Here is a 25,120-nt window from a genome sequence, read left to right on the forward strand (position 1 = left end):
AAAAGTTTTCATTGTCATTCATTGAGAAGCCATTTAATCTCTGTTGGAAATTGAATATCAGTTTTGTTAACAAACCACTTGTTGTGACATTAACAGAAACAACGTTTAATTTACGAATTGTCGAATTTAACCCATCCTCTATAAATTAAATTAAATTACTGGTATGTTACTCAAACACGAGAAATAGATGGTGGTAAGAATTGTTACAGTATAAAAGAGAAGGAAGAAAAAGAGTGTTTCCTTTGACTGTAGCAAAGGGTGTTCGAAAAATAAAGGTATACCTATATCATTTTTTAAAGTAATTTTATTTAGGTCTTATAAATAATGTTTAACATATGTGTAACGCTTGTAACGCTTGTAAATATTTATGCTTATTGCTAGATTTAAAAAAAAAAACTTTATAATAAAGTCCTTATTTTGGTTCTTACAGCAATTGTAATCAAATTCATTTTTAAAAATATCAAACATTTTCATTTCAAAATTATTACAAAAATATAAATTTGGAAAACTATTAATAAATGTTTGTTCGAGGCTCTCTTATGCATCAAAAAAATCTTGTTGTGGTCGTGTTAAATTTGCACCATCAAATTCTTTAAAATCTGTGAATATGGAAGACATATTAGGTTGCTGGCTCAGTTCCACTTCACACTTATGATTTTTGGCGGTATTTTTCAAAATATAACCTGCAAAATATGGTCTTCTGGATGGTTTTTCTTTAAATTGGGATGAGTTGAAAACATCAAATAATTTGTCAATTTTTTCAGCGGTTTTAATAGCTGTTGACGATGAAGCACCTATACTGGCAAGGGTATAAATATCAGCTGAAACGGTTGAACTTATTCACTGAGAAGCAAGTCTGACACTCATCTTGTGGCAATGGTTTGGAAAAGTATGTTCATAAGTCAGCTTTGGAGCCATTTTAAATGCAGATTTTTTGTCTATTAAGTAAAAATCAATGACATCTTTCCAAGTTGCTTTCTTTTTACCAAGTGCAACAATGCCATATTGGATAAAATTACGCCAAAAAGATTTCAAAAGATGAGGGGTGTCAAACCAAACATGTAACACATTTTAGTATTTTCAACATAAAAGAAAGGTTTGTGCAAAGGAATGCCTAGAAGTCTTTTAGAAGTCTTGGTCTGAAATAACAAATTAACTTCAATCAATTCTTTAACACATTTGACTACGATTTCCTTCAATGTATTGGATGGACAAGAGGAATTGACAAAGTTATACCCAAGTAACTGATTATACCGATGAGTAAGGCCTCTTACCATTACAACAATGGTATAATTTACAGCTAAATGTGTTTTATTCTGTCCATCATCTTCCAATCCTATTATTGCCAGAATTAACTTTTTCTTCTCGACCGCATGCCAAACACTTTAGATAATGTTTACCCATAATAATTTGTATTTCAATCACCTTTAAGATACACAAGATACACCCTTTATTCAACTTACTGAAACGCTTCCGCACAAATGATTACAATTCAAACCAGATCGCCTTTAAAATGCTTTGTGAAAATATGTAAACAATTCCTATTCCACCCCCAATGACATTTTAGTGTTACCAACTAAAGTAACAAATATTTTTTCTTATACTACGTTAAACATAGTATTTTTTTAATTTTTTAAAAGAACAAAACAAAGATGAAGTTGCAATTTTCATATTTCAGAAAGATACATTTATTTAAAAATTACATAAGAGGTATAACTTATAAAATAAAAAAATGACACATTAAATAAAAGAAGAGTAGAGGCTGGTCACATTCAATTAATGAAAAGCACAGCAAAACCACACACACACATGCGATCCCACTAGACGCAAACAAAGATCATTCACCGAAAGAACTAACGCTGTCGACATTTCCAAGAAAAATCATGCAGGTGCAATGCAATGGGCGTTTTTCTTTTTTAGTTCAGAGCAGAGCTCGAACTGTGAAAAAAATAATTGTGTTTCTTTTTGAGCTCTGAGCGTTCAGAGCTTCAAATTCGTGTTTCTTTTTTAGTTCTGAACATGTTCAGAGCGCGCTCTGTGAGTTCAGAATAAAATAACAGAGTAAACGGAGTAAAATGCTGAGCACAAACAATTTGATATCTGAAAGCCGGGAAATAAAAAAAAAATCATCATCAAAACAATAAAAATGGCGGAAGAGGCTGGTTGCTCTGGTGTAGAAGGTAAGATAATTTTGGAAAAACTAATTGCATATAGCATTTTTATGAATCAAATTTATTTCAGGCGTCAAATGGACCAACGATATGACTGTTTTTCTGATTAATTTGATTAAGGAGAATTTTGAACGCCTTCAAACTAACATAAAAAAAACTATATACCAAAAAATAAAATAATATATAATTAGAATATATAAAAATATAAAAATATAAAAATAACATTTGAGCAGGTCGACTCCAAATGGAAAGGCCTAAAGCGGCAGTGTACAAAAATAAAAGAAGAAAACGACACAACAGGAAACATGAGGAAGTATTGGGTGCATTTTGATTTAATGCACGACATACTTTTTCGAGCACCCGAAATCCATCCGCCGGCTGTAATTTGTTCCGAAGATTCTGACGTTCAAGTGGCAGAACACTTTGTAATAGAAGACCCAGAAACTTCCAGGACTAATTATAGCATCAGGAAGAGGAAGAATAATAAAGTCGAGGATATGATAGAAAAACGGCATCGAGAGAGGATGGAAGTCTCGAATAGGTTTTTAGACTTATTTGAAAAAATGATTGATAAAATGTAGCAGTTTTTTGCTTACTTTTTTATCCTTTTCTTAACATGTCATGAAGTATTTTATTTATTTTTTATTTTTTTAAATGTAGCAGTTCCTTTTTCGTTATTTATGAAGTGTTTTTTTTTTTTCTTTTTCTAATGAAGCTCCAATGTGATAAACTTTTTAAATGAAGTTTACTTAAGTACAAAAATAAATAAAGTGATATTTTTCTTTGTATACAAATATAATTCTTGTTTTATTTTATCATATTATATAGATCCATATGAAAAGATAAGATTTTTTTTCGAAATATCCAATGGAATTGAAAAAAATACTTTTTTGTTATCATATAGCTTTAAAATAATATATTCATCAAACTTTCTCTTTTTGTTTGAGCTGTTTGCGATAGAGTCCGCTTCACGGTCATTGTCAATATTTTCGTCGTCTTCAAGAATGATGAAGTCTTCTGCCGTATCGTTGTATGCTATACATATATTATGTAAAATACATGAGGCCATAATTTTTCACAATTGATATAGGCTTCAGTGAATTTATACTGAACAGTCTCCTCCACCTGCCTTTCAGCAATCCGAATGCGCGTTCAATTGAAACACGACATTTGGAATGAACCCTATTAAATATTTTGTGTTCATCCCTCAAACGCCCATTATCCTTGTATGGAGTTACCAGCCACTGCTTCAGAGGATACGCTGAATCTCCCAATAGATGCTGCTCTTCATGTATGTAGAATTGACCTTCAATAAATTTCATTTAATTAACTTAATATGTTGAAATAAATAAACTTAATTTAGCAAGACAACCTGAGTTGATTTTATCTATTATTTTTGATCTCCTCAATAAGAGCGCGTCATGAATTGAACCTGCTTCGCCAGTATAGCAGTACGTAAACTCCAGTCTGGTTGCAAACTCCTTGCAGTAGAACCGAATGGAATCCTTTCCGATTTATATAGGAGTTGGGGGATATAGTCGGTGCTCTAATTGCTATATGGCAACCATCTATGGATCCAATTACTCCTGGAAATATTTAATTTCAAAATAAATAATTATATTAAATAATATTAAACAAATTGTGATTCTTACCTGGTAAACGGGTTTTCCGCAAATAATGCGCAGACGTTCTGGCAGCCTCATCTGAATTAGGCCATTTTATAAACCTCTTCGTCCTATTTAATTGAATGAGATTATCACAAATGCTGGTGATAATTCGGAATACGTTTGCAGTGCAAACGCCGAATCTATCTGCAATCGATCTATAATCATACCTTTAGTTAAAAGTATATTGTAATAATACATTAATACAAACCTCATGCATTCGGGATTGCCTAAGTACCATAAAGTTATCATAATTTTTTTTTCAATATCGGTAGATTCCCTACCAGGTCCATAATTATGTTGTTCCATAGCAAGAAGTTCTTGGCACAACATATCAAATACATTCGGATTCACTCGAAAATGTTGTTTGAAAGTCTTGTCAGAGAATCTCGACACCACTTCTTCGGCATACTTCTCATTTTTTATAATTCGCCTTGAATTAATTTCCACAGTATTGTATTCATCTTCTTCATCTTCATCATCAAAAAACAAACTAAATGCTTCCCTTAAAATAATAGCTTTATCCATTTTTGTTGAACAATAAACTAGTTTTACTCTTCTGGATTAACAAATATTTACGTTTGATAGTCTGACATTTAGAGTTGGTTAAACATCGATAGTTTCCACTTTTGATAGTATCGATAGTTTTGGGAAAACACTATCGATACTATCGATGGTTTTACTAAATATCTTAAAAAGCATTTAAAAAGTCTTTTCTATTAGGTACACATCTTTTGAATAATAAAAAATGTCTGTAGTGATTGAACAGAAAAAAAATAGCCTTGTGGTAAAATAATTTGAAAGTATTGAAACTATCGATAGTGTGTTCGATAGTTTTTAGAAACTATCGATGTACGCGATAGTTTTTTACTATCGATAGACTATCTATGTTTAACCCACACTACTGACATTTGACATTTCAAATCATGACAGTTTAGTGCTCAAGTTGTTTCATAATTAAATCAGAGAGCTCTGAACATACTCTGCTCAGAACTCTACTCTACTCTACTCTGTTCGCTCAGAGTATGCTCAGAGCTCAGCTCTGAACTAAAAAAGAAAAACGCCCAATAATGGAAAAGAGAACATTCAACAAATCTCACGATTCATTATTTTTAAGAGAATAAATGTAAATTAGTTTAAGTTCTAACTTTGCTCAAATAAAGATGTGTTTTTTAACTCCAATAAATATAAACAAATTTAATTGGCGCAAAACCGGTGTGGCTCGAGACAATATTAAAGCAAGCAAAAGTCGACGTTAAAACCTCGCCGCGTGTGTTAAGTAACAAAAGAATAAGATGACGTAAAGCACCTCGCCTCGTTTGTGAAAAATAATACTAATAAAGTGTAAGCCGACGCAGATCTGCCTCGCCGTGGTGTGTGTTAGTGTGTGAAAAAACTCTCAGCCAAAACGCGAACCCGTCACCAGGTTCATACAAACAGGAGTCGGTTGACAAATTGTAGCCCACGAAGGAGTGTGTGACAAATAGTAGTAGCTGCAAAAGCGAAGAGGAGCAATGTTGATCATACCAGCGAGGGAGAAAGTACTCATGGTGTTTTTACTGTAAGACATATTTTATAAAAATTTTAAATCAATATTAGTAACTTAGTAAATTATTAAATTAAATCAATTACAAATTCAAACAATACATATTTTTCAAAAAAATAATAATTTTTAATTTACGGTGTTAAGAAAAGAAATTTTACGAAATAATAATAATTTCTAATAGAAATCAACATATTTAACAAAAATATATATATTTATAGGAAAAATTAATACAAATTACCGTTAAGCTAGAACTCAGTTATCCTTTTACAATTTAATTTTCACAACCATTGAAATCTAGTGATTATTTTCCACACTTTCTTATCAAATTTAAATAGAGTCATGGCAAACCCAAATAACCTTAATATAAACCCTATAAACCCTAATCCTCCTAACCCTCAATTAGATAATCTGGCTGGAAACCCAGCACTTACAAATCTTATTTTTTCTATAGTAAGCCAAACCCTTCGAACGGAAGGAAGAAACTTAGTTTATTCAATCTTAAATCCTAACGCTGATCAATTCGCTGGAATTGACCAGGCTTGTAACCCCGACCAAAGAGGAAATGTTAATGACCTCGATAAAATACCAGACGTGGTAAGAAGCTTAAGGGAAGGGAATGATAGGATACGTAAGATTTATGAACACTTAAGAGGATCTGCAAAATATTACGGAATTATTAACGTAATAAGAAATAAGATCGTTGGTCATGCAGACCACGTCTTAGAATCATATAATATACCATTAAATTGGGAAAAGATCTCCAGATGTTTAACCTCTGCGTAATGCAGGATAAGCGGGATTTAGGTACCTTAGAGTACCACTAACATCCCTTTTCCAAGGCTACTCCTCCATTCAAGACTTCTTGAAGTCTATTCACATCTTTCACTGATGCTTAACAAAATATCTTCAATGGATGTCAGTCAGGAAGCCTTAAATCTATTAATGCACGCATATAGGGAAAATGCCTCAGACACATTTGTCAGATGATTAAAGGGTGATATGCCTAGACTCCTATGCATACGAGAGCCCTCAGATCTACCCCAAGCTTTACACTTTCGTCTGAAGCTCGAAAATCAACATTTTCGAACCCAATATGCAGTTGCAACTACCCCCAATTTCAACAACAGTTCTATCCACCATTAGGTCAACAACCTACAAATTGGGCTTACCCACAAGGCTTTAATAATTTTCAACCGCGACCGTTAGTACCACAAAGACCCCAACAACCTTCTTTCCGACTCAGTCGTCCACAGTTACAGAACAATCGTCTACAGATGCAATATGCACAAAGAACCCAACAACCTTATGCGAATCATAATCGCCAAAAATGCAGTATGTTTCAAAGCCTCAACCGACACCAGTACCGATGGACACAACAACAATAAGGACAAATAATATTAACTATATTAATTAAACCTTGCAAAATATTGGCCACCAGCAACTAAAAGAACAGTAGCAGACCCACCATCAAATCAAGTACACCCCAATAAAATGCAAAGGAATTTCCATTTGGAAACCATGAACGAAGTAGAACCTGAAAACAGTTACGAGCAGGACATCGAATATGAAGATCAACAATACGGCCAGACTCTTTAAGAATACACTGATTCACTTCCTCAAGAACATGAAAATTCCCTTCCACAATCAAATACAGATTTCTCAAACGAACAGTATGATATGGAATACAATGATATTCATTTTTTAGATTAAGCTGTTCCTCTCTTCCATACTTCTAATGCAGAACGAAGGGTGGAGCAATAATAAAAATCCTAATTGACTTGACACCGGGTCAAATTTTACATTCAACCTTGTCTCGTATCTAAACCACGTACAAACGAAAAACCATTTTACGCTAATTCTGTAGGAGGAAATATCAAAATTACACAACATACCTTTCTAAATCTTTTCGACCTCAATGACATACAAATTAAATTTTTCTTAATGCCTGAGTTAAGATCTTTTCATGCCATTCTAGGGAATGCCAGCCTTAAAGATATCTCGGCTATAATCCATATAAAAGACAACTTCATGATTATATATAATCAATCTCTCTCTCTTTCACATCTAAGCGTGAGAGAGAGAGAGAGAGAGAGAAGTGAAAGTCAAGTTTTTTAAGTGCTCTAGTTTATTTATTTTAAAATTTTGAATTTTGAGTAATAAAAATTAATATTAACTTAAAAAAATAATTTAAAAAATTTTAAGGTAAAATTCGCCCGCAAAAAGTGGAACCCTAATTATAGAGTCACCCAAAAGGTACGATTTAATTAAATCTTATACTTTTCACAAAAGGTAGCCATATTTTGTGTGTGTGTCTAACTTTATGCAATCGAAGAGAAAGTTGGGGGAAATATCTCCATATAAGTCCCCATAAAGCAAAAAATCTACACTTTTTAAACACTTTTTACTACATAATAAAACCAACATGCAAGCAATGACTTAAAATCCATTCTCGATATTTGCCTGGTTGAGCATCTAAAAAATATTGCCACTAAGTCCCACATATCTGCCATTTCCGCTGAAATACAGATGTTGCGGTCCCAAAACCAGCAGCTTACGGGATGTTTGCCCATTGTTGAGAACGATTGCGAAGCAATCGAAAGACAACTGGAAATTCTACACGAAAAATATAACGAAAATACTTTTGTATAGCATTTTCTAATTAGAGGATCGAAATTAAGAATAACCGATTATTTGTTTTCCCATGATTTGTTACGAGCGTTGAAAATAACAACAAGTCATGAACTGTCATTTATCAAAACAACTTTTAGTGAGGACTCAATGTGCTTTTCTGACAACATAAACGTCAGAGTTCATAAAAATAACGCCATTGCGTTGCAAGAGCCATCTGTGAGCCACTTTATGAACAATGAACATGGTTCGGCTCCGAGGTTGACCCAACATCATCATTCAACTTAGGATAGAATTGCCGTCTGCCATGAAACTAATTTTAATTTGTTTGATTTAAATATTTTTTGCTATAATGTTACTGGACTTAAAAACAAATTATTAATGTCAGAATTTTTTAAAATAGTTTTAAGCTATGACATATTTATATTATTGGAAACATTTGTGGAAGAGGGTAAAGAGTTACAATATCTTAAGTATCTTGAAGGTTTCAATCTTCGATGGTTGCCATCTATTAGAAATAATAGACTTGGTAGAGCTAGCGGTGGTATTCTATGCGGTATAATAAACAACTTTTTAAACAAAAATATCAATTTCAAAATTAGCGAAAACCTAATAATAATAGAATGTGTCATTGACACAAAACATTATTTAATAGTTCCTTTGTACCTGAATTTCAGTAATTGGAAAAGTGACTCTGAAAATTTGCAAGACTTTCTACTAAACGAAAATAATGGCAACATTTTAATAATTGGAGATTTAAACAGTCGGATAGGTGATTTCCAAAACTCTCCTTCTACAACAAGTCAAGTTTTCATTCAAAAGGGGATCTTTAGATGAATGTACAAATTTAAATGGAAAATGCCTGATAGATTTGATCGAGGATTTTGTTTTTTTTTTTTATCTGGAATGGGACCTCCATAAGTGATAATGCTGGCAATTTTACGTTTATTTCCAATCAAGGTTGCTCTATAATCGATTACTGCTTAGTCAAAGGGGATTGGCTTGACATTGTGAAAGATTTCAAGGTTTTTCTGGTTAATTATTCAACTCACCTCCCCATTTGTGTGTCGTGTGAATTCAAAACCCAAGAAATCAATATCCGACTTCAAAATGTAAATGGTTGCAACAGACTACGTTGGATTAGAAATAAATCGGATATTATTAAGAGAAACTTAAACCAGCATTCAATTATTATCACAAATCAAGCTACACACAATTGACGAAGCAACAGATTTGATATTAAGCACTATTAGAGAGTCAGCAGTTACCTATTCAATTAATAGAGGAAGCGTTTTTAAATCTAGTTGGTATGACGAGGAATGTAGGAGAAGTAGAGAAAAATCTTTCAAGTTTTTGAAACTTTTTAGGAAAACGAATAATTTGGCTTTTAAATCCTTGTATTTGCAGTCAAATAAAGCATTTAAAAATATATGCAGCCGTAAAAAACAACTTTCTCTCAACAACTCAACATTAAATCTTGTACAGAGCAGAGATTCTAGAGTGTTTTGGGCTAATGTGCGTATTTTAAGTGGGTGCAATAAGTCGCCTGTTATTTGCATTAGTGTCGATCAAATGGCATCGTATTTCGAAACACTTCTACTTACTACTTAGTTCACTGCGGAAGCTATTCACTCAAATTCTTTACTTAAGACTTGCTAGTTGGGCTAAAAGAAATAATAAAATAAGCTGTTTCCAGGCTGGGTTTCGTGCTAATCTCTCCACAGTGGACCAAATCTTTACTCTCACTAGTGTTGCTAGACGCTTTATAGAGAAGAAAACAAATCTTTATGAATTTTTCGTTGATTTTAAAGCAGCCTTTGATACCATCAACCGAAGCTCATTATTATTTAAACTTTCATGCATCGGTTTATCAACAAAATGTATACAAATGTATGAGCAAGTTCTCTCAAATACGACAGCTGTGGTTAAAAATGGCATGAGCACGTCGAAACAATTTAGGTCAGAAACAGGTGTCCCACTGGGTTGCATTTTGAGTCCCTTGGTTTTCTCGCTCTTTATAAATGACATTGAAGATAATTTACCAGGTGGTGTTGTTTTTGGTGATCTAGTTATCAAGGTGCTCCTTTATGCGGATCATTTATTTTAACTGATAATCCTGTGACGCTTCAACTCCAAATTTGAAACAATATTGTGATTTGTGGGACCTTCAAATACATACTGCGAAGTCTAAGATCATGATATTCAGACACAATAATTGCAGTGCATGTAATGACCGTTCTTGGAACTTGAGCGGTTCAAATATAGAAGTAGTTAAGGACTTCAAATATCTAGGTTTCACAATAGCACACAATCTGAACTTTCAAAGTCATATAAGAGATAAATTGACCTCAGCAAAAGCAACTATTAACTGTATGTGGTCAAAATTTTTTTCAATAATAAAAATATAGATCCGGCTTCGAAATTTAAAGTGTTCGATTCAACCGTTAAAAGTTGCCTTGGCTATGGAAATGAAGTTTATGGCTACATGCAATTAGACGAAATAGAAACTATCCAAAGATATTTCTTCAAGCGAATCTTAAGACTCAAATCTATTTCCCCCAATTATGCCATATCTAAAAGCGAATGCAGACTATATAATCAAAGTCATGCTAAGATCTAACAACAATTTGCAGAAAAGGATTCTCCTCACAGCGTTACGTTACAGATACACACCTTTTAAAGATTGGAGTGGGTTGGCCTCAGAATATAACTTTCCTTTGACGTTTTGTTTGGATAATCTAGATTCGTGAAGGAATGAACTTTACGATTGTGTTTCTGTTATAGATGACAGTATTTTTCAGACTTTTCTCAATCGGGCAAAGGAGTCCGAATCTAGATCATTATACAGTAAACTTAATTTCTCTTTGGGGGAAGCAAATTATTTTCTAACCGAGTTCCCTTTTGTTGAGATAAGTCTGATATTTAAGGTTCGCACGGAGATGCTTGAGCTTAACTATAGACTCTACAGAAATTATATAAATCCTAGCTGTACATTATGTAACCTTAATCAAATTGAAAATGTTTTCCACTTCCTAGCGTTATGTCCGATCTTACAAGAGATCCGGCGTTTTTACTTCAATAAGAGCTTCCTTTCGTTTGAGGACTGTCTTGGAGTTTTAAATGGTGAGGGTGGTTGAAAACTTCTTATTAGTTTTTTCTCTGAAGCTCAAGATATATGTTAGTAGTTTTTTTTGCTAAATTAAAGGTCTTTAACATTTGTTATTGTCAAATCAAAAATAACTTCTCTCTCAATGTTTAAAATTTAGGTATAACCGGCCTGTATTTTTGTGAAGAAAAAATAAAGATAACAATAATAATAATAATTATTATCTATGTATTATCTAAATAATTCGATTAAAGTTAAAATCAAACAACTAGTCGCACAATCAGTTAATACGATTAACATCAGAACTAATCACATGTCTATGAAACAAAAAACAGATGTCCAGAACTTAATAAACAAATACCCCACTTTATTCGATGACCCAAATAATAAACTTTCTTGCACCACTGGCGTAAGGGGAGAAATTAGAACTACCACAGATTCTCCTGTGTATTCTAAATTTTACCCATACCCAATGGCACTGAAAGAAGAGGTTGAAAACCAAATAGAAGAACTTCTTAAAGACGGTATTATTCGACGTTCAAGATCGCCTTACAATTCACCGGTGTGGATTGTACCAAAAAAGGCTGATGCTTCCGGGAAAAAAATACAGACTAGTAATAGAATATCAAAAATTGAATTCAATTACAATAGCTGACCGATACCCAATTCCAGAGATAAATGACGTTTTATCCAAAGAAAGAAAGAATAACTGGTTCACAGTTCTTGATTTAAAAAGCGGGTTTCACCGGATTCCCTTAAAGGAATCGGATATGGAAAAAAAATGCTTTTTGAATTAATCATGGTAAATACGAGTTCACTAGGTTGCCTTTTGGCCTAAAAAATGCACCCTCAATAATTCAGAGGGCTCTTGATGATATCTTACGTGACCACATTAGCAAAAAATGCTACGTGTACATTGATGGCATTGTTATCTTCAGTCAAGACGAGGCTACTCATCTTGAAAATATCCAAAAAGTCTTTAAAATCTTAAATGATGCTCATATGAAAGTACAGCTCTACAAGTGCGAGTTCTTTAAACAGGAAACAGAATTCCTTGGATTTATTATCTCTTCCAAAGGCATCAAAACAAATCCGGATAAAGTAATCGCCATAAAGAATTTTCCGCCTCCAACAACATTGAAGGAACTACGTTCTTTTCTTGGTCTGTTAGGCTACTACCGCTGCTTCATTCGAGACTACGCGAAGTTAGTTAAGCCCCTGACATCCCTTTTAAGAGGGGAGGATGGCCGTGTTTCAAAAAACACTTCAAATAAAAACCAATTCACCTCGACGAAAATGCAATCGAAGAACTCAATAAATTAAAAAAATCCTTGGTTTCCGATGATGTAATACTAATATATCCTTTTGAGTTTACAACAGATGTCTCGAATTACGCGATAGGTGCCGTGCTATCACAAAAGTAAAAGCCTATTAACTTTATTTCTAGGACATTAAGTAAAGCTGAGGAAAACTATGCCACTAACGAAAAAGAAATGCTTGCCATCGTATGGGCATTGGCCTCTCTCAGGAATTACCTATACGGTTCGGCAAAAATTCGTATCTTTACAGACCACCAACCGCTCACTGGTGCACTTAGCACAAATAATAACAACAGCAAACTCAAGAGATGGAAAGCATCTTTAGAAGAGTTCAACTATGAACTAAAATATAAACCAGGAAGAACAAACATAGTCGCGGATCCAGAACACCTCCAATAACACAAATCAACTCCCTAACACCTACGATTCATAGTGACGAATCACACAGGTCACACGGTTTAATTTATAGCGTAGAATCCCCAATAAACTGTTTCAAAAAACAAATTTTATTCCAAGAAGGTACACCACCTAGCCAAAATTTCCAAATTATATATTTGAACTATCATAGACACACTATAATCGAACATATTTATACCGAATCAAATCTAATACAAATTCTAAAAAAGTGCCTAAACCCATCATTAACAAATGGAATAAAAACAGGCGAACACATAATGGGTTCAATACAAAATATATATAGAGAACATTTTGTTTCTTACAAGATTTTATTTACTCAGATTCAAGTTCAGGACGTAGAAAACGAACAGGATCAAGAGCCTTTGGTTATGGATGAGCATAATGGCGCTCACAGAAACCAAAAAGAAAATAGGATTCAAATATTGGAAAAATACTTTTTCCCCTCCCTTAGTAAAAAATTAAAAAATTTACGAAGCTTTGTCTCATCTACTTTTTCCCTTCCCTTAGTAAAAAAATTAAAAAATTTACGAAGCTTTGTCTCATCTGTAAACAGAACAAATACGATAGGCATCAAAATAAAGTTCCAATACAATCTACCCCCATCATTTTTGTCAACGAGAAATCATTTAATTCAGCCTCTATTCTATTCATGCTTAAAAACGAATTCGGAATCAATATTTTTACTACACCTCCCTACACAAGCACATCTAATGGTCAAATAGAGAGATTCCATTCAACTCTCGCTGAAATTATGAGATGTCTTAAAGCTGAAAAAATTTATAAATCCTTTACGGAACTCTTAGAAGCAGCTGCTAATGCATATAACCTTTCTGTAAATTCTGTCACAAACAATAAGCCAATCGATTTATTTTTCAGCAGAAACACGAAAAATGCAGCACAAATCAAAGATGCACACTTAAAAAATATAGTTAAATTAAAGTCTAAACAAGAAGCTGATATAACATACCATAATAAGAAAAGGCTTGATTTAAAATAAGTCCACAACTGTTGTAACCCATTCAAGCAGAGTCATTCACAAATCCAATATTATAAACTAATTCCCATTTCCTATTTTTTCCTCTATCCAACAGATACCTGCTTAACCCTATCAAAGGATCCTTTAACATCTTAGACTATTCCAATTCCCCGATCATCATCCTAAATAATGGCCATGCAAAAATCTCAGAGAATAATATAAAACTCATACATACAATAGAACTTACTCCCTATGAAAACTGCGTCTCCGAAGCACATCCCCTTATCCTGAAACGAATTTCCAGAACCAATCCTTTCTTCCCAATAATCCAGCACGAAATACAACAAATCTTAGATATTATTAAGAGTTTAAAAATTAACAGATCAAAACGATACCTAGATTTCATAGGAACCGGATGGAAGTGGATTGCCAGTACACCGGACCACGATGATTTTAAATACTTAAAAATAAGATAAACAATTTAATTGAAAATAATAATGAACCAATAGTAATATGCGAAGAGTATACAAATCGGATCAATACACTTACTAATATAACAAATTAAACACGATTAAAAAAGATAGTATAATTGAATATCAATATAATGTTGTTTTATTATTAAAGATTAAACTCATAAGAGTAGAGCTAACAAATATTGTATATGCAATTGAATTTGCAAAAGAAAATGTCATTAATTTTAATATGTTATCAAGAAATGAAATAAAGTCAATCATAAGTAAAATAGACAAAGAAATGTTGCCTTACGCAAATTTTGAACAAGTAATAGAGTTTGCAAATGTAAAACTTGCCTCTGATTCTAAAAATTTACTTTATATTATAAGCATTCCTAAAACAGAAAAAGAAATGCACGAAAAATTAACACTTATACCAATTATAAAGAAAAATGGATTAATAAATAAAATAGCACATAGAAATATTTTAAGAAACGAAAAACATACCTATGGGTTGTTAAATAATTGTAAAGAAATAGAAGAAATATATCTTTGTAAGAAAATAGATTTATTAGATCTAAGTAACGATAATTGTATAATTGGATTATTAGAAACCAAAGTTGAGTCTTGTAATTCTACAAATAGCCAGCATATTGACAAGGTCAAAGAAATATCGTCAGGTCTAGTCGTCTTCAACCAATTTAATGGAACAATAGAAGTCAAAAACATAACCCGAACGTTTAATGGAAACTATGTCATCAAATCCAGTAATGAAACGATATTCATCAATAACCAACAGTACACTTCCCAAGAAATCATAAATATCCAACCCCTACCACCAACATTGCACCCAACTTCAGAAGATTTAGCAGTCGAAGAGGTACTTTCACTCCAACTAATGAAAGAACTGAATACTAGAAATACGCATTATCTTACGAAGATTCAACTTGAAAAAGAAGTACACCAGATAACAACTTATAGTAGGGGAGCCCAAGAAGGATACCTAGTACCCCATTGAATACCTCCACCAAGTATTAGCCCCGTATATGTGGCCGCGCGTCAAGGATAAAGGATCAGATTAGTAAAAAAAAATGATCATCTGAAATTCTTGAGCGCGTAAAATTAAGGTAGGGTAAGTTAGTTATATGCTAAAAAGTGTATATTCCACTAATCTGACAATTTTCGTTTGACGATAAGAAGTAGGCGGGTTATAAACTTGTAAAAAAAACGTTATCTTGACTTTCTCGAGCGTGGTTCAATTTTTTTTTATTTTGAAGGTAATAATTCAACGTTCACAAATAATATATAATCTGACGATTTCCGTTAGCCGAAGTGAGGGTAGGGGCAATCAAAAAAAATAATTATTTAAAATGGAAAAAAATAATTAAAAAATAACGGTGATACTTACAATTAAGATGTATACATTTTTTAAAGCCAACATTCTGTTTTATTAGCCAGTTTTTAATTTAAGTCAGAACTATGCGTAGTTTTTGAAAAATTTAATTTTAAACTCAAAATTTAAGTAAAAAAAGTTAAAAAAAACGGTTTAAAGTGTAATTTTTGAATACTTCAAGATTATTTACCTTTGTTTTTATTTCAGAATTTATTGTTCTTAATTGTTTTTGATCAAAAACTGAAAAGTAGATGATTTCATGTCTTTTAGTTTTTGAAAAAATTGAAAATAACCACAACTACTTTTTTAAATTAATTCTTTTTTTTTTTGCTTGAGTGGTCTTATTTTGATAGTAATAATAGTAGGTCTGAATGTGGGTGTATGCAACAGTGGGGTGTGTGCGAGTTTGGGTGTCGCCACACCGAGGTGTGTATGGGGGCATGATGCCCCCTGCAACCCCTCTGCTTGGGCACACTATTGGATTTGGAGTGGGTCCAAGGTGCAGTATGTGCAAGGTGGGGAGGGTGAAAGGCGCGATGGTTGCAAGATGGGGTGCATGCAAAGTTTCTTTTGCATTTAAATAAGCTGGATTTAAGAAAAATTAATTTATCTCAAATACTTAAGCAAGGAAAAAAAAATAATAATAATAATAATAATACAACAAAAAAAATATTTCCATTGTCAGATTAGCCGAATCCCTCCAGATAATCGTCAGATTAAGAGGCAACACGTTTAGGGTATATAAATGAACCATGTAAATCAAAATCTGACGCGCTCGAGTATTTCAAAATGCAAGTTCTAATAATGGCCGCGAGTATGGGTCACATCCAAATCGTCAGATTATTACATAGGAGCGATCTTTTAGGTTCACTTAACATCCCCTTTGAAAATCTAACGGGATCGGTTAAATTTTGTTTTTTACCGTTTTCAACCCTTACGTACGACCACCCCCATCATGGAAATGGTCAGATGAACATACGTATATTTTCAAAAATACGTAGAACATGGATGCTATTAATATCTGACGCGCTCGAGTATGTCCATGCAACTTAGACCTGTGTCAATCGTGATTGATTCGGTCTTTATGAACCGTTCATAAAAACGATTGAGTGAATGCAATCGTAGTAAACCAAATCAATCGTTCTCAATGTCAATCGTTTCATCATGCTGTCTTTCGTTTTAAAGTGAAAGAAATATGTTTCGTTCATCCAACTTATTCTTATTTTCAAATGAAATGATATAAAATGGGGATTAAACATAGCTTTGAAACAATCAATCAATTATTTCAATACTAATCGTTTTAAAGACCGAAACTGAATGAAAATGAAGTACCTTAACCTTACCTACTATACTGCAAAAAGTTCCATATAGTTCCGCACGCTTATTTTCCATTCAAAACCAAAACGAAACAGAAACCTAAATGATTGAAAAAGTGAACGATTAGAATAGAATGAAATTTGCCCATTTTATTCGCATCCAAATGAAGCAGATACCAAAACGATTGAAAAATTGAACGATTGAAAAGAACGAATCATTGAACTGAACGACATATGAACGATTGAATCTTTTAAAATGAACGATTGACACACCTCTAATGCAACTGTTTTTTTTTTACATTTTTGAAAACTTATAGCCGCTCCCCCCACAGATGAAAGTGTATATATGATATAGCATTTTTTTGTTCTTATCACCTAAGCTTCGCATTCCAATAGGTCTCTTTGACGCTCGAGTAAATTCCGATTTAGCATCCTGGGCTCCCCTACTATTACGTGATAATTGCAGCCGTATATCTCATATTAATATTCACACAATATAAATCCAGAAAAGCAAACAATAACCCGAAAGTAACACCACCAATGATAGCGATAACAAATCAAGGTGAATTATATCATCCATCATCCTTACAGAAATATCCCAGCATCTTCAATATCATGTAATGCGTGGACATTATTTTAAGAAGGGAGGAGTTAACGCAAACAAAGTTCATTCACCGAAAGAACTAACGCTGTCAACATTTCCTAGAAAATTATAACATTAGCTATTTCAGGTAAGGATTAAAATTGATACATTTGACCTGTTTTCACTTATAATAATTTTTTGTTTTGTTTTATTGTTCATTTTTAATTGGATTAGTAGGTGCTGCATATGTGTAGAGAGTGTCCCTACTCATTATTAGATATACTCTGGCTATTGTCTACTCCAGATTTAGAATTTTTTTATGAAATTTATATTCAATATTTGTTAATCATTTATGTATTTGTTGAGATGTGAAATTATTTTTTATTTTTAATGTTGTATTTGTGATATGTTTTGGTTATTCCGTACTCTCTACATTTTATTAAAAATTTAAGTCTCTATTTTAGTTTGATTAGTCTTCTCTTCTGTTTGCTGTAATGTTTTAATGTAATGCATGTTTATATGTCGTATTTAATTTTAATGTGTTCCAAGAATTGTTTCATAATGTCAGTGATCTATAAAAGTTTTGTCAGCAGGCCCTCCAATAATATTTATATATGTATGTTTTATGTGACCAATTTTTTTTTGAATATTTGTAGATTTATGTTTGGTAATGCAAGCTGTTTTGGTCAATTGATTTTAAATGCAAATAAAAAACTTTATTTCATCTTTTACCTAACGTTTCGTCGCCGTTTCGTTTTTATTATGATCTTTATTTAACATTATGAAAAAAAAAATGTTTATTTAATATTTTATACAATTAAATTAAAAAAAGGAAACTTACATGTTGTTTAATTGTTGTTGTATTTCACATTGTTTTGTTGGTTTTGTTTTTTAAATCTTATTTTTATTTCGTTTGAAAAAGGAAAATGAAAGAAAAATATTTAAACTATATTATGAAATAACATTAAAAACAAGAGACTAATAAATTAAAAAGACAAACATAAATTATCAAAGTGTAGCTCAGGTACTTATTTTGTTGCTAATGCGTAGCTTATAATGGTGTTGTCTCGATCTTCTTGAGTGTTCATCGTTCTTCTTATTTTTTGTTGTATGCGCAAGCTTTCAAGATTATACCTCGTCGTCATTCTCTTCTCTTTGTCGAGTACTCTTACATCATCGAAATTTGGTATGTGGCCGCTATCAATTATATGTTGTGATAGCCATGTTGATGGTTTCTTCTTTTTTATGTCCGCTTTGTGTTCCGTCATTCTTATATCCAGTTGTCTTTTTGTTGTTCCGATGTAAGCCAAATTGCACTACTCCCCTTCAGTCCCCCCGCAGCAAACCTCATAGACAACGTTGTGTAGTTGGTTCTTTTCAATCGGAGCTTTGGTGGGTCGTGAAAATGTTCCTGAGTGTGGAATGATGCGCTTTCTTGTTTAATGATTGAATGTAAGCTTCTACCGTCTGTTAACTTTGTAATATAGCGCATGCTGAAGTCCCTGATTATGCTGTTGTTGTTTTATTTATCGGGTTTGTTGTTTGATTTATTTTCTTTTGGACTAGGTTGTTTATTATAAAATTTAGTTAGTTATTCATTTTGAGAATGGTTTTGATTTTGTTTATGTTGTCATCTTTGAATTGAACGTCGCTTATATCAAGTATTTTGCTTTTGAAATTTGTTGGTGTGTTAATTTTTTGTGAATTAAGTAGTGTTGATAAGTAGTTTATCATCCTACCTGACGATGTTTTATTTATTTATTCAGCTTAATACAAGCTATCATAGCCTAAAATAACTTAACACTAGCTTAACATGTTTTTTTTTTTGCATTTCTTGTTATCACTTTTAACATTAATTCATGTGGGCCCTAAGGCCCACATAAAAGCTCTTTAATGTACAAGAACTAACAATTTTGATTTCATTTGACTTAAAATTACAAGGGACGGGGAATTCGGACTCAAAAAGGGAAAAGGTAAAGGGCATCTTTCAGATGGGATTTGGAAATGTTGAAATCGAAGACTACCATAGCAAAGAAAAGGGAAACAGATCGCAGATTTCGAGGGTTAGTCTTAAGATGAATATCACTCAGGAGTGCCGGGAATCTATATTGCCCATTAACAATTGGTGAGCAAATAATATATCAGCGTTTTTGCGGCTAATATATAAGGGCTGCAAACCTATAAGTTTTAGTCGATCGGCATAAGAAGGCAAGTTGGATATATCATCCAAGTGGAGGCCACGTAAGGCAAATCGAACGAAACGTCTTTGAACATTTTCAATTCTGAGTGAATAGTTTTCATAAAAGGGAGACCATACTTGGCATGCATATTCAAGATGAGGACCGTCTAGGGAACTGTAAAACGCTTTAGTTACATAGGGGTTGGAAAATTCTTTTGACCATCTCTTAATAAAACCGAGAGATCTATAAGCTTGGTGTTTGTCACACATAATACTAAGATCTCTAATAGAATCGACTACGTTGACGGCGTCATTAAGGAAGTAGTATACTCTATGAGATGGGATTTGTTTGCGCGAAAAGGTCATTTGTTTACATTTACCTGAAATGAAATTATGAAAAAAAGATATTAAGATCATTTTGTAAAAGTAAGGAATCAGATGGAGTAGAGATAATCTTAAAATTTTTCTTATCATCCGCAAACATTAGGATGTCTGAATATTTTAATTTAAGGCAGACATCGTTAACAGATAAGACGAAGAGAAGGGGGCCAAGGTGACTACCTTGTGGGACTTCAGAAGTTGCATGTATAGGATTGGAGACTGAATTACGGAAAAGGACTCTATAAGTTCTATTCGCAAGATAGGAGCTTATCTAGTTTATAAATATATATGGAAAGCCTAGGGCTCTTAGTTTAAGATAAATTATCTTATGGGATATTTTATCAAAGGATTTGCTGTAATCAGTGTATACAACATCAACTTCTTTGCCATTCTCAAGGGCTGACAAAAATTTGGATATGAATTCAATTAAGTTAGTCGTAGTGGATCTACCTTTAAGAAAACCATGTTGAGCGGGGGAGAATTAAGGCTTGCAATGGAAATAAACGGAATCATAAACTAAGCTTTTAAAAAGTTTTGGAATGCATGAAAGTTTAGCAATAGGTCTATATATGTTAATTTCAGTTTTAGTGCCTTGTTTATGAATGGGAAATATAAATGAATCTTTCCATATATGAGGAAACACACCTTGGGAAAGAGAGAGTTCAAAGAGTGCAGTTAGAGGCTTTGACAGAGAATGCATACATTTATTTAGAATAACTGATGCGACGCCATCAGGATCAGGGCTAAAGTTTTCTTTTTGGCAAGTACCAATTCTTCAGTTATTGTAAACGATGAAAGGGTGGTTTGAGTGCAACCATCTTAATAACTAAAGTAGTGTGGATCAGGACCATGCAGATGTTTAGTATACGATTTGCTAAAGTAATTAGTAATTAGCAAATAGATTTGATATGGTTGTTGGATCAGAGGAGATTATTTTGCAGAAACTCATTGAAGGTGGAAATACATCATATTGACATTTATGAACTTGAAAAATTTCCTCGGATCAGAAAGAAGGTTATTTTCCATTTGGTTAAGGTATTGGTTATAAAGGGATTTCCTTAATTCAGAGAAAGAATTATAGGCGAGAAGATAGTTGTTGTGATCAGTATCAGATTTGCACTGTAAAACGATCTTCCAAAACTTGTTACGGGTAATTCTTAGGCTACGGAGCTCTCTGTTGTACTAAGGGGGAGTAGAGGTGAAATCTTTTCTACGAGAGAACGGTACTGATTCTTCAATACAGTACGAAAGAATCAAATAAAACCAATTTGTAAGGGACTCAACTTTTAAGTGGAGGGATCTTAATTCAAAGTCGGCTGAGCTAAGAAGATTGTTAAGTTTGGAAAAATCAGCCCTACGAAAATAATAAAGGTAATTTTCCATTTCAAAAAAGTTTTTTTTAATTTAATGGGGAAGGAGAAATTAAGGGGAGGATGATAGCGATCCAAGGTTGAGAGAAGGTGAGGGCTCGGGGAGACAACACAGTTATCGCAATCAGATGAAAATATGAAATCGAGGTGTCTCCCCATAAAGTTTGCTACTTCAGAAGAGATGTTAGTTGGAAAGAAGGTTGTATTATCATTTGAGGAGGACCAATTGAGATGGGGAAGATTAAAGTCTCCAAGAACGATGATTAAATCATTAGGTTGCACTAGTTTAAGCAGATAATCAATGGCAGTTATATTTGGAGGGAATCAGGAGCTTGAATCTTCTTCCAGACAATTGAAGACATTCGCAGATATTGACACAGAATTCTCGTTTAAAATAGGAGCAAATCCATGTAGCATCAGCATATCTGGGACAATTATCCTTCCGACCACAACAGGGGTGCTATAACACCCCAGTCATTTTTTTTTAATTGTAATTTTGATTTTGCTTCATTCTTTTTTCTACCGTTTTTCGTAAAAATATTTGTTTTTTATGAATTAAGTTTTTATATGTTTTTAACAAAGGATATTAATTGTATTGTTTGAATAAAAAATGTATGTTTTACTTTAAAGTATTTTGTTATATATATTTTCTTGGCTTGGGTGTTATGTCACCCCTGTTGTGGTGTATGTATATTTTAAAAGTGTTGTGATCGGAAGGTTATTAAGCACGAACTATGTATTATTAGCAGATTCAAGCATGCTTAGTCTCAAATTCCAGTCTTCCAGGAATGGCCACATTTGTTGATCATTTCGTCCTCCGCAATGGTATTCACTGAGGTGGTTTGTCACAGAGGATCAGCAGACAGGTTTGCTGCATGAATTTCATCACGAATGGATACGTTCGCGATATCACACGACGGTATGCCGGGGTGTTTAATAATGTCGTAGAGAAGAGATTCAATTTTTTGAGATTAACATTTAGGCTTTCAAGTTCGCGATACACACTCGTATATTTCTGTTCTTGATTGCTAATAGCGTAAGCAATAGATATAAGTGCCGTTGAAACCTGAGAAAGCATACAATTAAAGTTTTCAAATTTGTTGACGAGTCTAACGTTTGAAACTTAACTCCTTTGATTGGAGGAGGGGGAGAGCCGGGATGAAGAACTTTGCAAACAGCAATCAATATTTGATTTCAGTAGGTTTAACTGTCCTTAACACTATTACAGACGTGATCAAATTTCTTGGAGAGATCAGAAATTTGATCTTGACAAACGGAATGTTCGTTAGACAGGGATTCTTTTAGACATTTAATTGCAATCATAATATCCGACACAGATATTTTATTGCATTCATCGCAATAAAAGGCAAAATTGCGTTTGGTATGTGTAGGTATACACTTGCCTTTCTGGCCAAGCCAGCACAAGAGGGGTGTAAGTATTTCCCACAAAGGCCACTGCACTTCAATAGTTCCGCGTTTGAGTCAACGATGACACACATTTTATTGGCGCACGACATAATTAAGCAAAAAAGAAAAAATATGGTTTTTTGTTAAGGTTTTTTTTTTCAGTTGATTTTAATTTTTTCTATGCTTTTAGTGCACAAGAAGAGAAAAAAAAAGCTGGTGTAATGGGAAACGGCGAAGGGGAGTAAAGTAGGTCGGGTAAGAATATCACACGTGCTGCGAGTATATTGATAGTTTTTTTTAATTTGATTTGTAATTGTTTATTGGGTCATTAAAAAGGTGGCAAAGGGCAACTGAGGAGCGAAAAGAAAATGCAACTGCACTTGACGAAGGTAAATTTCAGAATGAAGGTTTTGAATACCAATTAAATATGACTCTATTGTTATTTCTGTGCATTTTATCGTCTAAGAAGGTCAACAACAATAGCACACAAAGTCATTGATTATAAGAAAAACATAAAAAACACTACAGTGGAAAAAATTCATTCTAAAAGACTACCAAAAAACACAAAAATTTCTACACGCACATAAAAATAAAATAATAATAACAAAAGCTGACAAAGGAAGTAAAACAGTAATAATGTACAAGGAAGATTATAATAATCAAATAAATGAACTCTTAGAGGATAGAAAAACTTACAAAATAATGAAATCGTAAGTGATCTTTTTAAAGGTAATCACATAGACCAATGGCAAAAAACAAATTATATTCATCTGCAGCAATAGAACCAAGATTATATGGACTACCAAACATCCACAAAACCATCTGCAACTTAGACCAATTTCTTCCTCCTTAAATGTACCGTGTTACCAAATGTCAAAATATGTGGGTGATATTTTGAAAAACATTATTTCCGACAAATACAACGTCAAAAATTGCTACGAACTTAAATACAAATTACATTACATAATTTTAGAAAAAGACGATAAGCTCGTTTCATTTGATGTCATCTCATTATTCACCAACATACACACCTACCTTGCCATAAAAATAAAAATGAAAAACTGGACAACAATAGAAAAATTTACAAACATCCCAAAAAAAAGTTCCTAAGAATGATAAAGTTCTGTCTGAAAGAAAATAACTATTTCCAATAGGAAAACAAACTTTTTAATCAAACATTTGGTATGCCTATGGGAAATCTTTTATCTCCTACAGTAGCAGATATAATACTCGACGACCTTCTTGACAATGCAAAACAAAAAATGAAAAAAACACAAATATTAGACACATTTCAAAGTATGTAGACGATATATTTGCGATATCAAAAGAAAGAGATAAAGAAACAACACTAAATACACTCAACAATTATCACACAAAAATACAATTTCCAATAGAAATGGAACAAAACAATAGCCAACCCTACTTAGACGTTAAAATACACCGAAATAACAATAGAATCATATTTAATTGGTATTCAAAACCTACATCGTCAGGATGATAAATTACTGATCAACACAACTTAATTCACAAAAAATTAACACAGCAACAAATTTCATAAACAAAATGCTTGATATAAACGACGTTGCTCTATGTGCCATCTCATGTTGATATGAGGAATTTAAGCATTAAGCGCTGTTTTTAAAACTTTAATAGAAAAACTGACCCACCTCGTACAAATTTCGGATATGCGGCAAATAAGCACGAACAGAACCGAAAATATGTGGTCCATGGAGCATAACTGGTTTCTGTAACTTTATTAATAATAGAGATAGAGCAATGGAAATAGCACCAAACGAAAGAGAACATGCGAATAAGTAACTGCATCTTTAACTCAGTTTCCCGAAAAAGTGGTCTTTGGGGCATTTAAACATTCAGCCGGTGAAATATTCAATAAAAAATTGGTCAGATAAGACATACATATATCTAGTATCTACTCTATGAGTTTGGATAACCTCGAAAAGCCTTATATGTATGTAAAGAAAATGTATTATCTTTAATATAATATTTTATCCGAATCCGAACCCTAGTTAAGAAATCAAAGCAACAGAACTCTCTTCTGTCAAATTTATTAAAATGTAAACAAAATCAAATAAGAGTTATCAAAGAAAACTAAAACGTGTTTTTGTAGAGAGGGAATATTAATAGTTAAATTAAATAAAAACTTTAAATGTCGTTTCTGTATTTACAGGTAAATACAAAATTGTAAATTAAA

At 32.9% G+C, this 25,120-nt stretch overlaps 1 protein-coding gene across 1 annotated transcript; it reads right to left on the reverse strand.

The window, feature by feature from the left end:
* Positions 1 to 3,067: 3,067 nt before the first annotated feature.
* LOC129944603 (putative nuclease HARBI1) lies at positions 3,068 to 5,349 on the reverse strand. The gene is made up of 4 exons (XM_056054147.1): positions 4,047 to 5,349; positions 3,824 to 3,993; positions 3,544 to 3,757; positions 3,068 to 3,477 (listed from the first exon to the last, which is right to left on the reverse strand). Exons 1-3 carry the CDS (start codon positions 4,361 to 4,363, stop codon positions 3,591 to 3,593), a joined length of 654 nt encoding a protein of 217 aa, XP_055910122.1. The 5' UTR covers positions 4,364 to 5,349; the 3' UTR covers positions 3,068 to 3,477; positions 3,544 to 3,590.
* Positions 5,350 to 25,120: the final 19,771 nt, after the last annotated feature.

The sequence above is a fragment of the Eupeodes corollae genome, chromosome 2 (assembly GCF_945859685.1).
Source record: "Eupeodes corollae chromosome 2, idEupCoro1.1, whole genome shotgun sequence".
In the NCBI taxonomy this organism is placed as follows: domain Eukaryota; kingdom Metazoa; phylum Arthropoda; class Insecta; order Diptera; family Syrphidae; genus Eupeodes; species Eupeodes corollae.

What these genes read in the sequence shown, in the direction of transcription:
- LOC129944603 (XM_056054147.1), bottom strand. Translation starts at nt 4,363, where the DNA reads ATGGATAAAGCTATTATTTTAAGGGAAGCATTTAGTTTGTTTTTTGAT. An exon ending in GGCAATCCCGAATGCATGAG is followed by an intron (nt 3,994 to 4,046) that starts GTTTGTATTAAT and finishes GTATGATTATAG; the next exon opens with ATCGATTGCAGATAGATTCG. An exon ending in GCGGAAAACCCGTTTACCAG is followed by an intron (nt 3,758 to 3,823) that starts GTAAGAATCACA and finishes AAATATTTCCAG; the next exon opens with GAGTAATTGGATCCATAGAT.